We start from the raw sequence: 15,935 nt of genomic DNA, 5'->3' as shown, positions 1-15,935 counted from the left end.
GTGGTCTCTGTATTGGCTGGTGGCTTCGACTTAATTGGTTTGCTCCCTGAATCCGTCCAGAAGTCCCACGTCAGTAGAGGTATGTTCACAGAAAGGCTCTATCACTGGACAGTGCCAAGGCTGGGTAGGACGGGTGCTCCAAGGCCGTCAGCCGGCAACATGAAGCTCATTATTAAGGGCACAGCCCTGGGTGTATGTCACCCAGCAACGGCCAGACCCAAGTCTGCCGGCGGGGGCCCCGGGCCTGGGAAAGCTGCTGTTGGCAGGAGCAGCAGCCTGGCCTGGGCTTCCTGCTCCCCGTCGCTGGGGTCCTGCACAGACATGCCACCATCTTGAACATGAAGAAAAACCAGGAGGCAGCCAGGAGCGCACCAAGGCATCGACGCCTGCCGCTGGCCAAGCCGGTGCCCTGTCTCCACCGGGGACTCACACGGAATCCACTGGCAACAGGATGCCAGGAGCTCCGCACAGGAGCTTCCAGGCCACCTGGGCCCACGTGGTGCTAAAGGCAGCAGCACTTACCCAGCTGGGCGCTGCCTTTGCCACGACAGTCTGCCCAGCCGCGCCAGCCAGAGTCTGATGACTGCGTGTGCCTGGTTTTCCCACCGCCTGTCCCCCAGCCAGCACACACGCTCCAGAGAGCGGGGACCTCATCTCTTATTCCTCGGTGTCTCTGAGCTGTGAGGACACTGGCCAGCCTCGCATGATGAAACCGAGGACTGTTCCATGGGAGGTGTTGTTATTGCCATTTTACAGTCGAGGAAACTGAGGCCTGAGGGAGAAGTGGCTTAGCCAAGGCCACACAGACAATGGCAGGTGCAGCTGGGTCTGTACCCGGTGTGGGCCTCCTGGACGGTGTCCCACTGTCCCTCTCCATGGTGGAGCTGGCGCAGCTCTCTTGGGAGAGCGAATCCTACTTTGGTAGAGTGATATTAGTCTTGGCCTCGGTATTTGTGCCACAGAATATGAGAGGCACAGCAGGCTCGCTGCCCCCTGGGCGGGTTCCCTGGCTCGCCTCCTCTGCTGGTTCTATTGCAGAGACCTCTGGCTTCCTCCAGCTCCACATCCCCTGAATCCACTCTGCTCTTGAGGGCAGATGAGGAAGCAGGCAGACCTCTGGGTGGAAGCAAGTCCTCCTGGGACCTGAGCCCCGTGGCTGGTCCTCATTCCTCACACACTGACCCGGGGCAGTCCTGGGCACCCAGTCTCTGGAAAGTTCTTCCCAGGTGATTGATGGCATTGTGATCCCTCCCTTCCCCAGACGCCTCTGTCCCCCTTCACGTTGAAAACCTGTGATTATAAAGCAGGGGCAGGAGTCTGGTAGGTTCCTTTTTAACCGCTCTCATCTGGTTTGGGCTGGGGTTTGTGCTGACCTGGGAGTCTGAGGAACCCTGGGCACTGGCAGCGAGATGGCAGGTGGCCATCGGGATGCCCTTGCTGGCGCAGGAAGGCCCCCCTCGGCCTCACGTGGGGCCGAGCTGCTCCTCAGCCAGGGCGGCGACGAATCTTTCCAGAGGCTGCTGAGAAATAAATGCTTTATGGCACTTAGACTGCCAAGGCTCCAGCTGAACAAATGGAAAATCAGTCTACCCTGAAACACCCAAGGCAAGTCATTTCCCATCACCTTGTTTCTCAAACACGGCTTTACTAGAATCTGGGCTTCCCAAAATGTGGCTCAGGGTCAGCGGCTACAACGGCGACTCAGAGGCGGACGGCTTCCACTTGGATGGTCACTCAGAGGGGAGGCCACGACCCTTCTGGCTGGCATGGGAGTCCAGCATGGTGCGGAGGGCTCCGGAGCTGACCAGCAGGGAGCAGGGCCCGCGGCTTTGCCCACCAAGGCTCAGCAGTCGACCCTGCGCTCTGCAGGGGCTTCCCAAGCCCACGTCTTGCGCTGGTTTTTCTCCTCAGGGAAACAGCCTGCTTTTCCAGATTCCTCAGCGACTCCTCACCCCACGAGCTGAGCGGCGGGTGCTGAGCAGAATGGAGCAGCTCTTCAGGGACTGGGGTTCTTTCTTTCTCTTCCTTGAACCTCCGTGCTGCTCCTTCCTTGCCCTGCTCTGTTCCTTGAATTCAGTCACTCGCTTGCTATTCCATTCCGTTCCTTCAATAAGGGTTTTAAAACAATGTCTGCATACTGAGAATGAGGAATGCTAATTCCCAGGGACACCGCAGTATGGAGGGTGAGCCCTCAGCCTGCAAAGAGCTGACCCGAGGGCTGGGGTGCTGCACGGGTACAGTGGAGGAGCAGAGCAGAGCACGTGGGCAGGCGCAGGACTGGCACCAAAGAGCTGGCAAAGGCTACACTTGACCTGTGACCTGAAAAATGAGCAGGAGGTTGCAGGGGAAGTCAAGGAGAAAAGCCTTCTAGGAAGAGCAAACAGCAGGCTCAAAGGTCCTGTGGCAGACAGTGGCAGAGCAAAACACAGGCTGAAATTAGCATAGGTATGAGGTGAGCCCTGGCAAGGTGGCTGAAGAAGTCTGCAGGGGACAGATCATGGAGGCTGGGCACACCAGGACAGGAGCTGGGCCCAGATCTGGAAGATGATGGAAAGGCTGAAGCAGCCTAAACACAATGAATCAGAAAAAAAGAAAAACTACGAAACCCAACCTCCAAAGGCTAACCCATTCTCTGCCATGCAGGTTGGGGCTCTGACTTGGTGTCACCATCAAATGGGTAACCTGGCCTCACGTTGAGGACTGGGGGCGGGCTGGGGGAGGAGGTCTGTGACTCACAGGGCCTGGAAATCAACCAGCCCTAGAACTTCAGAGGCAAAGGAGAATGCAGATGGAGTCCTTTCCCTTTTCGTTCTTGTTGGTGGCGGGGCGCTGGGGTCTGCTGAACACCACCACATCTCCTGCACCTTCTGGCAGGCAAATGACTTCACAGGTCCTGGATATGAGTCACTAAACCCTAAACCTTGGGTGAGAAAACAGTTGATAAATGTATCCAGCTACTGCAATAAAGATCCAGTTCCCAAGCGAATCATGACATTCCGACTGTGGCTACACACAAGGAGCTGAGTGTGCACGTATTCATGTGCACATGCAGTGTACGGGCACACACAGACAACATGTCCTTCCTTTCTTTCCTTGAACATCAGTTGCTGATGTCAGTGCCTAATATTTCACTTACTTAAAAGGCAAAAAGATTAAGCGACCAAAAGATCAGGCAGAAAGGTCTTTAGGAAAGTTGGAGGAGGGGTAATGACCCCAAAAAAGGAAATAGGACAAAAATCAGTCAATCAAGAAGAACCGTGAATCTTAAAATCATACGTTCAAAGGTTCTAGCAGGCTTAGGATGTCTCCAGAATTCCTCCAGTGTTTTCATGAGCTTAAAAAAATATATGGCACGCAAATGCACGCTTCATTCTCTGTAAAAGCTTGCCCTGCTGTTATCACTGGAGGAAGTGACTAAGAATGTCCGGTGTTTAATTAGTGACTGAACACCTAGGTTACAGGGCTTGAATCCTTGTAATGATGACTAAAACCACACATGAGGCCTGATTAGCTTGTCCAGTGTTAATTAAACCTTTCCCGGGTGTTCTCTCTACCCTCATGACCAAGAATAGTAGTACCTAATTTTTCAAATTTATGTGAAATCCAAAAGGTTTTCTAAAAAAAAAAAAATTAAGGCAGACAGAGTAGAGAAAAGGCTATGTAACAAAGTGTTGGTTCTTTGTTTTGCTGTTACTGTAACAAAATAGCTGAGATTGGGTACATTACAAAGAAGTTCTGGAGGCTTGAGAGCTTCTGGTAAGGGCCCGCAGGCTGAATCACAACATGGTGGGATGGTGTGAGAGAGGAATGGGTGGTGTATGGCAAAGAGCTCACATGCCGAGAGGAAGCCTGTGCAGGCAGGGGTCGAGTTTGCTCTTTTGTAACAAGTGTCTCTTGTGGGAACTGATCCACTCCAGGAAATCAGTGTCAATTCCTTCCTAAGGGTGGTCATGAAGTGACAACCTTCTATTAGCCTCACCTTTTAAAGGTCCCAGCACCTTTTAATACTGTTACACTGGAGACCAAACTTCCAGCACATGGACCTTTGAGGGACAAACCATCTCCAAAGTCCAGCAGCATCCCAGCTGATATGTGTCCTCAGATCAGGCCTCTTGATGCAGCAGAAGGTACAGAGTCCTCTCTGATCTCGTGTTACAGAAGAGGTCTCTCCCTAACAGTTCTGTCATTTTTTTTTTAAGTGAACATCTTTCAAACTGGCACCTTCCAATAACCGAAAACTCCCAGCAAAAACAGTCACAGTCATTTATCAATGAATTTGGTAATATCCAGGAAACATTTCCCCAAGAAAGCTGCCCTGAACACACACACACAATATAAGGTTTTTGGGGGTTTTGTTTCTTGTTTTTTAGAGTCAAAATACAACGCCATTTCCGTTGCAAAATCCGCCTTTGGCAAGAAGTTGAAAATAAATCTATCTTGGCAAAACAGGAAATTATTCTGGGGGACAAAATTAAACTTCAGTAGTTTTTCTTTCCTTTCCCGATTGTACTTTTGTTCACAGCTTCAGCGGGGAGAAAGAGAGAGCACACACATTGAGTTTGGAGTTTATGAGTTCATATTTTATAATTAACGTTGCCAACAGGGGAGTCTGATTAATACCAAGCAGTGGATTTTGAGCAATGTTCCATACAAATTGCCAAATTTAGCAATAAAATAAATTGGTTATGTGAACATAATTAGTAGGATGACTACTTAAAATTCAAAACCGAATGTGAATAATTCCAAATCATCTGAGCCACAAATCCATTATTTGTACAGAAGGGGAAAGTATGGCATTTGGGTTTTATTTTGCCCGCAACCGCAACGCTCTTCACCACCAAGCTGAGCATAATGAAACCTCCACACCGGGTTGTAACAATGTTTTAGAGCAACCCAGAAACACACACGCAGGTGCGCGCGCACACACACACACACGCGCGCGCGCGTGCGCAAAGCAGTGCAATCAAGATATGAAATGCTAAGCTGAATTTTCACTGCAATTGTCAAAATCTAAAAACGAATTTTTCAACCACTGCTGCATTGCATTTTCCCGACATGCTATACGTGAACCTCTAGCGCACGACCACACGACAGAGCTCTCTTTCAACAGTCACAGTACCTTATTGTCACCCTGGACTTCTCCAAGCCTTTGCTGAAGTTCTTTAATTTCTTCTCCCAGATGTTTATTTCGGTTCTGAGACTCTCTCAATAGTTGTGCAAGATTAGCCTGGAAATATCAAGGCATCATGAAATACAGTCAGAAACGAGGACAGAAAAAATGTGGGGCTTTGTGGGATCTGATCACGCTGGCGACCGAGCCCAATGGAGCAAACACACATGGCACAGAGTCAGCGTGTAAGTCACAGCCCTGCTGATGAAGCGGCCGTGAGCCTCCTTTTGGGGAGGTTCTTTGTTTCCAGAATGGCTGGCGGAGGGCACCCAGCTGGAGAGGGTTCAGGAGTCAGTTGTATGTGACTAGTTCAAAAATTTTCTAAGAGCGCATCAGAAAAATGCCCATCTTGAAAATGGACATAATCCAATTCTACACTTTGGGTCTGGTAAGTTTCATTTTCTGATTCAGATAGGTCTTTTTTTTTTTTTTTTTTTTTTTTTTTTCTTGGTTAATGAGCTTTGCTTTGCTAAAAGTACACAGAATTTTGATCATGATTTTAGGAGCCAGTCAAAGAGGTCATGACATGGGACAACTTCCAAAATCAGGATCCCGAGGTAACTCTCCAGTCTCCTGGGCTGATTCCCACCTCCTGTCCCCTTGTTCTAGCTCCAGTGGTACCAAAGCCAGGACCCCCACTTCCGTTTCCTGGTCTCCATGACGTTATCCCTCCCTGTGTGGGAAGCCCTGCCAGCCTCTCCGTGTGCTTCCGTCTCCCTTCCCAGACTGTGGACAGCAGGCACCTCCTGCCACACTCCCTTCCAGGTTCCCTGGAGCTCCTGGCCGCCTGCTGGCTACCCGCTTCCATCCACTCAGCTTTCAACAGTCCACCTCGCTCACGGGACCTTTCCTTCTACAGGATTTCATGCTTGTCTCGTTCTACAGGAGACTATTCTTTTTGTGAGAACTGCTTGCTGCACTTCTCACCTTGCTGCTCACATTCCTTCTCAACTTTAGCAAGGACGTTGCCAGAGAAAGGCAGAGTGCTTGCCCCTCCTCGGCTCCGTGCGGGGCTCCACTTAGGGCCCGGGTAGGGCAGGTGTTCTGCAGACAGAAGCGGGAGAGGGAGCCAGCCTGCAGTCAGGACCTGGGCGGGGGACCACAGATGGCTGAATGGATTCCCTTCACGTTAGAGCTGAAGAAAGCAAATCCAGACACCAGGAGACCAACCTGGAGGAGGTGGCTGCCTCTCCAAAGACGTCAGTGCTCACTCGTCGGGGAATGCTGGACTGTGTGAGGTGCTGACAGAGACGGACGGGAAGGAAAGAAGGGGAAGCCTCGCCTGAGTCCCCCTCCACGGGGCTCCTCCTCCGCAGTCATGGGAGGATGTCCTGCTGCCTCTGCCCTTGGGGTCCCCTGCCCCCAGACGCTGGCCTCTGTTCCCAGGCCTGACCCCATCTCAGCAGGTGCCAGCCTTCTGTCCTCTCTCTGGGGACCGGACTGCCCTCCCTGCCCACCTGCTCATTCCCTGTCACCTCAGGACGCCGCTCTGAGGTCACCGTCCAACAGGGGCCACCTGGACCATTCAATTGAATACCGCGACCTTCCCCTCTGCCAGCCTTCCAGAGCGCGTGCCATCTTTAAACACACTATATAATTTACTTCATGGTTTGCTGCTTCCTGTCTATTTCCTGCCTCGCTCTCCTTGCTGAAATAGAAGGTCCATGAAGGGCAAGGAACTTCGTTCTCTCTCCTGACCTCTCCCCAGCACCCAGCAGATGCTCCATGAATACTGCTGGAATGAAAGACAAGCAGCCGGGTCTGGAGGCTGCCTCAGCCCAGGGGCCATGGCCAGCAAGTCCACTGGGTGCCAACAACCGAAACCAGGGCCTGGACCTGAGTCTTGGCTGCAAAACACCCTTGCCCCTACCGGCGGGATTCCGCTTGGGGCTCCTCTCCTTAGTGGTGAGCATCATTCAGCAACCCAATCTAATTTTGCACCCCATTTTTGTAAAACTCATATCTTATACCTTTGGTTCTAATTTTCCCAGATTTCTATTATGAGATAAAAAGTTAGTGAAAGATGAGGACAATTATTTCCCATTTTGTAGTAGAAAAGCAAAGGACCAAGAGACACAGTGACCAACGTTTGCAGCGTGTGGAACGTATTCAACGTTTTCAGAAGTTTCCAGCATGTGGAACCGTCTCTGGATGAAACCAGAGAGACTGAGTCGCATCTCAGTTGTGCCACTAACTGGGCTGGGTCACTCTGCACGAGATCCTAACCCTTGAGCGTCCTCACCTGTAAAACAGCTAAGAATACACATTTCTTGTGACAATCTGTCACTTAATTAAATAATGGGCACAGATGTCCGTGAAGCCAGAATTGGGAACAGGTAGTTAGTGTAGAAATAGAGAATCGGGTCAAATCAAGGAAATGGAGGCCATAAAGTCATCTGCCTCTGGAAGTTGGAGACTGCCCCCGGAAGAATGGAATGTCAAGGATCTCCGGAGGCCATTGATTACCAAATTTACCTGCCTTTATCAAGGATTGCAAACAAGGAGCTGCTAATTAATGCTCCCTGGGCCCTTACCTGCCTGAATCACCCTGGCCCTCCCCCTGCCCATGGTTTCTCACTTAATGCAAAACCAGGACTAGTCACATAGTCACATAGGAAGGAGAGATAAGGGGGTAGAGAACAGGAGAACAAAAGAGAATTTAACCTATAAAAGATGTAGGGTGCGCTCACTTCTTGGGACTTTAGAACATCAGCCATGGCCCCCTTCTTCCTGCCGGGAGAAGTCTGCATTATTACCTTTAAATAAAACCTGCTTAATATGCTTGCCTTGGCGTGCTTCTCTAGTGTTCAATCTTCAACATTAGAAGGAGCAGAACTGGTCACCAGTAAACGGCGGTATCATCCGCTCCAGTGCTTGGCATACAGTAGGTGCTTGTTAAAGGCTGATTATTGCCCTTGACTGTGGTCTTTCATTGGCTCCAACAACCACTTGATACAACTGTGTGGATGCAGCAGGTGCCTCGCTGGACACAGCCTTTGACCCTACCACTTCCCTGTTCGTTAGTTCATTCATTTACAAGACAAGGATTCGCCAAGTGTGCGTTCTGCGCCAGGCACTGTGTAAGACCTGGAGAGAGAGCAGAGAGCAACACGGACAACACCCTGCCCTTGTCGACATACACCTAATTAGCTACATTAAATCAGGATAAACGAAGTCTGTATGTTGCACATTAAGTGCCCCAAAGACAAACAAAGAGGGAGTAGAGGAGGCCACACTGAAACCCAGACTTGGCAAAGGAGAGAGCACAAGCCTCGTGGGCACCCGGGGGAACATTCCAGGCAGGGGAAGGGCCCCCTGCCTTCCGTCTCCCCCTGCCCATCGCATCTCAAGCTTCCCTTTGAAGGAACCGGCCATGGACACTGGGGCAGGCTGGCTCCAGGCTGCAGAGGAGTCAGAGGTGACCTGACGGACCTCCCGGTCACTTCCCTCCCACCACCACTCTCTGCTGAGCACAGAGTCTCACAGGCAAGCGGCCTCGGCCTCTCCTGCACGGGACTCCAGCATATTCCCAGACGGAATCTCACTGGCCTTTTCTCGCAGTAGCAAACACGGCTCCTCATTACTGGGACAGGCCACCAGACAGGAGGGACCGTCCCAGGGAGGAGCCACCGCGCTTGCTCTGTCCAGAGCTAGCTGCCACCCGCAGTCAGGAAGACCTCAGCATCCTCCTCCGCAAAATCTACCCTCCCCGGAGGCCCCTCCTAAACAGTGAGGAGGACGGGGTGACGGGGAATACTTCCCATGTAACCCCAGCAACTTGCCAAAGGACAAAAAATAAACAATGAAAATGTCGCAGCCCCCCTGGCCTTCCCTTCTTGAATCCGTAAGGGCGTGTGCCCCTCAGGCACAGGGGAAGACCCTGCGCATTCACAACTCTGACTCAGTAGCTAACCCAGAAGAACTCAGTCCTCCAGTGGTAAAAGACCCCATCCCTTCCTCCAACCCATCACCGACTGATACTTTTGTAAAATGCAATAAACATGAATGACTGGCAAAATGAATTTAAGAAGACATCAAGATAAAACATCAAATGTTTATTGTTGGATTCAAAAGACACAAAATCATGCTGTCAGATTGCTGTAAGTCTCTGAACACCAACTTCAATTTCTGTATCGTCTTATCGAAACCCAGAAACAATGAGATTGCAGCCTGTGCGGGTCCGTGGGCCTCACTCTGAAAAGCACTGAGGTGAAGGACGCTCCCAAGTATTCAGACACTAAACCCGAGCGGCGCCCCGTGTGAGCGGCACTGGGAGATTTCAGAGAAACCCGGGGCAGAGGGCCTGGCTGCTTCAGGAGACAATCTGGAAACCCGCAGTGATGATCAAACATTATTCACTCTGCAATCTGGCTGAGAAGAAATCTACCAAAATGAGTCAGGCCTTTATGTATTTTTATGTATTTATTTATTTACTTATTTGGTCCTGGGGATTGAGCCCGGGGTAGGGGCGTGGTGCTTAACCACTGAGCCACATCCGCAGCCCTTTTTTTTACATTTTACTTAGAGACAGGGTCTCGCTGAATTGCTCAGGGCCTCACTGAGTTGCTGAGGCTGGCTTTGAACTTGCGATCCTCCTGCCTCAGCCTCCCGAGCTGCTGGGATTACAGGTGTGCACCATTACACCCAGCTAAAGCCAGGCATTTCCTCAAAATAATGTTCAATTAAAATCCCAAGGGCTGGGGCTGTAGCTCGGTGGTAGAGCACTTGCCTAACACATGAGACACTGAGTTTGATCCTCAGCAACACATAAAAATAAATAAATAAGATAAAGGTAATAAAAAAAGAAAAACCCTATTCCTCCAAGTGAGTTCATGTTAATCTACCCCCACCCCCATCTTAAACTTGACCCTGAGAAATGGTGGGATGGGGGAGGAGCCACTACACCTTAAAGCAGGTGACTGTAATTTTCTTTTACACTTAATAGACTGGATTACTTGTCAACATATAATTCTTCTCTATTCAACCCTTCCACCTCCTCAACTCCAAAACAATAACTCTGAAAACTAGAAAATGACTATTCTGATATGGTACCTAAATTCTTTGACATACACCTTAAAGAACAAAAGAAGAAAAGAATAAAAAAAGAAAGAAAAACCATACATTTCAAAGCACTCAGAATAGAGAAGGAAAGTTCACACAATTCTTCTGACCAAAAATAACACCCGTGACTCACACACACTCACTCCAGCAATCCATCAAGTGAATGTGCGGCGCCTGCTTATAATTTATCAGCTATGCAGAGCGTTTTGTCTCCGTGTTATTGAGAAGGACTCTGTGACCATCAGTTTCAAATAGTAGCACTGTGCAGAGGAGATGTCGGGGGAAAGTAGCGGGCGTCTCAGAAGGTTTCCCAGGGAAGGGAGCAGGACTTGGGATCGTTTCCTCTGGGTCTCTGGGGCAGGGTCATCAAAAATAGAAAAACATGCAAAGATTTGCAGAGAGGGCTCTTCAATGTTCAGATCCAGCCAGGGCCAACATTACAGGTTGATATTTTCACCCTGATAATAGAGGAACAGACTATGGAATCCATACACCTGAGTCGCTCTATCGAGCTAGTGGCTCATCTATTAAAATTGTGCTGGGGAAGGGAGGGGGGATGTGGTGGAAATAGAGTGGGAGACTCGAGGGCAAGAGGGTATTGGGCTCCCCTCTCTGAACACCTTCTGCTGGCAGGGAGCACCCTGACCCCTCCCATGGTGGATGTGTGCCGAAGCCCCTCACCAAAGCCAGCTCCTGCCCTGGGAGTCAGGGTGCCCTGGAAATGCTCTCTGCACAGGGATGGCAAGCAGAGACTGGGGAGTAAGGGAGCAGCTGGCTGCCCCTCAACCTCTTGGCAACGTTTGTGCAGAGATTCTCATGGAGGTAGATCAGTTCATCTTTCTTCAAGTCCCGCTGCATGGTAAACACTAGCTCTTGCCTCTACTACCCCGTCAGTCCCCCTAAGAACAGCACAAAATGTGTCAGAACAGTTTGCACTATAGATGCCACAGGATTTTTTAAATATTTTTTAACTTGTTCTTTTTAGATACACATGACAGTAGAGTGTATTCTGACATATCACATGTGAGTAGAACTTCCCATTTTTGTGGTTGTGCATGATGTGGAGTTACACTGGTGTTTTAGTCAGCTTTTCTCTGCTGTGACTAAATGATCTGACCAGCACAGTTATAGAGGAGGAAAGGTTTATCTGAGGATTCGTGGTTTCAGAGTCTTAGTCCATAGAAGGCCAGTTCCATTCCTCGGGGCTCAAGGTGAGGCTGAATATGGCAGAAGAGCTTGGCAGAGGATAGCAGCTCACATCATCAGGAAGCAGAGAGAAAGAGAGAGTCCACTCTCCAGATACGAAATATATACCCCCTAGCCACGCCCCAATTCCAATCTCCTCTAGCCACAGCCTACCACTTCAATTAATCCCATCAGGGATTAATTCACTGATTGGGTTAAGACTCTTAGAACCCAATCGTTTCTCCTCTGAACCTTCTTGTATTGTCTCATGTGAGTTTTGGGGGGTCACCTCATATCCAAATCGTAACTGGTCATGTATTCATAGATGAACACAGAAAAATTATGTCTGATTCATTGTACTGTCTTTCTTGTTCCCATCCCCGCTACCCTTCATTCCCCTTTGTCTAATCCAATGAACTTCTATTCTCCCTTTAGTGTCCCATTATCATGTGTTAGCATCAGCATATCAGAAAGAACATTTGGCCTTTGAATTTTTGGGACTGGCTTATTTCACTTAGCACGATCATCTCCAGTTCCATCCATTTAATGCCATAATTTCATTCTTCTTTAAGGGTGAGTAATATTCCATTGTGTATATATACCACATTTTCTTTATCTATTCATTTGTTTAAGGGCATGTAGGTTGGTTCCATAGCTTGGCTATTGTGAATTGAGCTGCTCTAGACATTGATGAGAAGCCACATGATTTTTACACCTACAAGAAATAATGGGCAACTTTTAAATATAATTATTATCATATTTGGTGATGATCATCACTATTAAGGAATTCTACTTTCAATGGTTAGGGAATAAACGCTGGTTCATAAGAAGAGATCTCAGGATACTAACTGTAAGAGTGAGCCCTAAATATTTGACATGGGGAGAAAAGGACCTACTAAATTCCATTTCTGTGCCACTATTAACAATGAAAAGATGGGTAAGAGAGGGATTGGAATATGCCACTCCAAATTATGCCACTGCCACCATGCTAGCTTGTGGGGAGCCATCCTTATCTAGCAGAATCAGATGAGGTGGAACCGCAGAACACAGTGGCAGCCAGCCACAGAGGACTGTCCCAGATGGCCGGGGAATATGTGGGCTGTGTGGGAATGCTTCCCTGTCTGCTTCTGTGGTGGCTTCCCTGGACTGATGGCTCCCCTGACCCCACCCCATCCTGTGCTTCACAGAAGAAGCCCCTCCCAGTCTGGGCCCCTGTACCTGTGTGGCTATAAATAAGAGCTGGGTGACTCCACGCTGTTAGAGGCCCGAGCTGGTGTGGCCAGATCCCTCATGCCCCCTCTCATTTAAAAAGAGTACTGGCTCTTGGGTGTTTACTGATTAGATAAGTTTACGTGTAATGGATTGATTTATAGCCAGCACCATCCTCTGGCTGTTAACCCTTTTCTCATCCACACGGGACATGGCGAGAAACCCCCACACTAGCTTTTCCTTGCTGTGACCAAAATACCTGACAAGACCAACTTAGAGGAGGAGAAATTTACTTTGGCTCATGATTCCAGGGGTTCAGTCCATAGTTGGCCAACACCATTCTTGGGGCCCCAGGTGAGGCAGAACCTCATGGCAGAAGGGCTTGGCGGAGACAGCCACTCAGCTCCTGAGGCCAGGAGGCAGAGGGCGGGGAAGCGGGCCGGGAGCTGAACCCTTCTAGGACCAACCTCACTGGCCACTTCCTCTAGCCACACCCTACTTGCCTATGGTTGCCACCAGGTCTGTCCGTTCACACTGAGCTGGACTGACCAGGTTATGGGTCTCGAATCTCTTCCCTTCTGAACATTTCTGCAATAACACAGGAGCCTCGGGGGACACCTCCCATCCAAACCGTAGCACGGTCACAGTGTTACCTGGAGCTGAAGGCAGCAGACAATCAACAGATCCAAGGAGAGTTCTCTACACCCCCTTTTCTGCCTAAAGTTGGGGCATAAACTTCCATTTGTGAAGAGGTCCCTCTCTCCAGGGCCTAGAAAGACTGCTCGCCAGAGACAGAGGGTCAGAGTGGGCACAGGGAGCCTTCATAAACATCACTGACATACCCCTTATTTCTCTTAATTTTTTCCAGTATATTCCCAGTCACTTTCCCACAATCAGTCATCCCCCAAAGCCCAACTTCCCTTCTTTTTTATAAAGGCAGTAGAAGCTCCAAGCCTAACACTTCTTTGAGTTTTACTTCTTTTCAGCAAATTCCCATTGGACATAAAATATTAATAAAGTTGTATGCTTTTTTTCCTCCTGTGGTTCTGTCTTTTGTTATTTAAATTTGCAGGTTGCAGTCACCAAACCTAGGAGGGTGGAGGCAAAGCTGTCTCCCCAGCAGAGAAAGAAAAGAGAGCAGGTGAGGATGAGCTTCTGACCTTCACTGTTCCAAACACTGGGAATAGGAGTCAGCGGAAGGGACACCTGTTCTCACCTGAGTCCTTAACCGGTTCAGACCCAGGCCGGGAGAAGAAAGGCACAATCCCCCAAGTCATCCTGAGTCTTTGTAATTTATTGTATATACCCCATTCTAGTAATCCAGCCACAGAAAAATCGTCCCACATCGCAACATAAAATGAGACACGCCACAAATTCCTGTAACACACCTCTCAATTTGCAGACGTATAAGTCAGAAAGGGAACCAAAAAATCAGAGAGGAAAAAGACAAGCAAACTCCTTGATCTAGGCACTTCCTCAAAAAGAATAAGAAAAAAAGAGAAAGACCAGATTTAGCAAATGCTGCATTAAAAAGGTCGACACCCTGGCCCCTTAAATCCACACCTTCAACCGGGCAAAGTACTAGATTAAGCAAGAATGCATTAAAAAAATGTTTGATGAATCATGGGGTATTCTTGAAAGGTGTGATTGATAGCAAATCTAATTTCTCCTCTGCTGCTTTGGTCTGATGGTGAGTCCTGTGTGAACAGCAGTTGGGTGGAACTTGCTTTGCTTAGCAAGGGCCCCCTATTCATAGCAACTGCCAAAATGATGACCCCTGCCACAGCAACAGCTTTATTATTCACAAAACACAACCACAGGGAGCTTGCTCCACACTCAGCTCAGCCGCCCTTAATCTCAGAAGCACACTTGCTAATGAAAGCATTTGCAACCTTCAATGGGTGGGGGGGGCTGCTATTTAAATAAATGTTAGCTTAATTCTGGTCATTATGATTCTGCTTCTGCAACTTAGTGGCTCCCTTGGTGGCTCCCAAGTTCTTTAGGCTTTGTAAACTCAAATTTTCTTATATGTAAACTGGACGGGGGGCGGGGGGGGGGGTTTGCGCCTGCTCTCCTTACAAAATCGTTGCAAGGATCCAAATATCTTATCGGAAGGTAGGCTGGTGCTCAGAACGAAGTTGCTGTCGATACGATTTGGGAAGTTCTGAGCAGCCGGACCTCGGATTTCTTCCAAGTTTCCCTGGTGTAACGGTTAAGTTGTGTCGTTCAAAGTGTTGTGAAAAGAAACATCTCAAAGCACTAGAGGTCTTTGAAGGAAGTTTTAGGTTCTGAGCATCAAACCAGGACACATATACAAAGTCACTCTGATATGCAGTCATGGAGGAGGGAAATAAGCTTGACCAAGAAGACCTTTCTACGGAAATGAAAGGCTTCCTCCCATCCCGCCGAGGGCCCCTGCGGACTCTGCTTTCTCCAGGGTTGTCATCTTGTGCATGTCACCGTATAAATAAGCCATCACTTTGCAGAGGCAAGAAAGCAACGACTCCCTCCTGGATCAGAAGAGATGCCTCCCCTGGTACAGCTGCTCGAAATCAAACAGGAAAAGACAAAGACCTTCAAGATGTGTTTGTTTCTTCCAGGAGAAGTTTGCAGAGGGAAAATGTGCCGCTGTGACCAGAAAGGACCCCAACTCCTAAGAAGATTAACCCGAGACAATTTAAATTCTCCTTTGTCTCCCTGGGAGGAACTGCTTGTTTAGCAAAAGAAAAATATTTAAAGGGTCGTTTGAGATCTCGGGGTGATCTCTGGCTGCAGCACGCCGGGGTGCGCTGTGCTCGGTTCTGCCTGGAGTGACGAGGAGCCGTTTTCATTTCAGCGTCCCCCGAGAGGCCATTAGTGCAATCACTGTTGTCACGATTCCTTCACAGCTTCTTTACCGGATGATTTGCCATTGGAAATTGAGTTGTTTTAAAAAAAGGATTCCAAGTTCCAAAAGAAAGCCAGACAACTATATCTCTAGCACCATAAACATTACAGTTCTAGTCCATCCTCTAAGGAGGAGATTTTAAAAAGCAGGAAAATAAATCATGGCCAGATATTGGTGGCCACAGGAAGACTGGCCCGGTGTAAAATCCCAAGCTGCTTTCTGGTTCTCCAGTGTCCCTAAGCAGAGTACTCTGAACAAGGCATTTAATTTGGGGGTTTCCAGAGTAACTGGATGGATAGTTGATTAAGCATCCTCCCCACCCAAACAGTCTAAGAATCAAAGAACCCAAACCTGATATGGAATACCAGGCTACACACTGGTGGGCTCGGCTTGTAGACCTGCTGTTAGCCTACTGTGCGCCCT

The 15,935-nt window shown here is 49.0% G+C and overlaps 1 protein-coding gene across 7 annotated transcripts in view; it reads right to left on the bottom strand.

Annotated features, from left to right (window-relative positions):
* CCDC149 (coiled-coil domain containing 149) overlaps positions 1-15,935 on the bottom strand; it is an 88,249-nt gene that overhangs the window by 36,175 nt on the left and 36,139 nt on the right. For 6 of the 7 annotated variants that reach the window (XM_079153481.1, XM_079153483.1, XM_079153482.1 and 3 more), the window contains one exon: positions 5,120-5,227. The exons of the other annotated variant lie outside the window; for it this stretch is intronic. In XM_079153481.1, the coding sequence (XP_079009607.1) occupies positions 5,120-5,227 (108 nt within the window). The remainder of the gene's footprint in view (positions 1-5,119; positions 5,228-15,935) is intronic. 7 annotated transcript variants of the gene reach the window in all.

Source organism: Sciurus vulgaris, assembly GCF_902686455.1.
Source record: "Sciurus vulgaris genome assembly, chromosome: 9".
NCBI classification, from domain to species: Eukaryota; Metazoa; Chordata; class Mammalia; order Rodentia; family Sciuridae; genus Sciurus; species Sciurus vulgaris.
The sequence above is the reverse complement of the archived record's forward strand: the minus strand, read 5'-3'. Positions and strand labels throughout refer to the sequence as shown.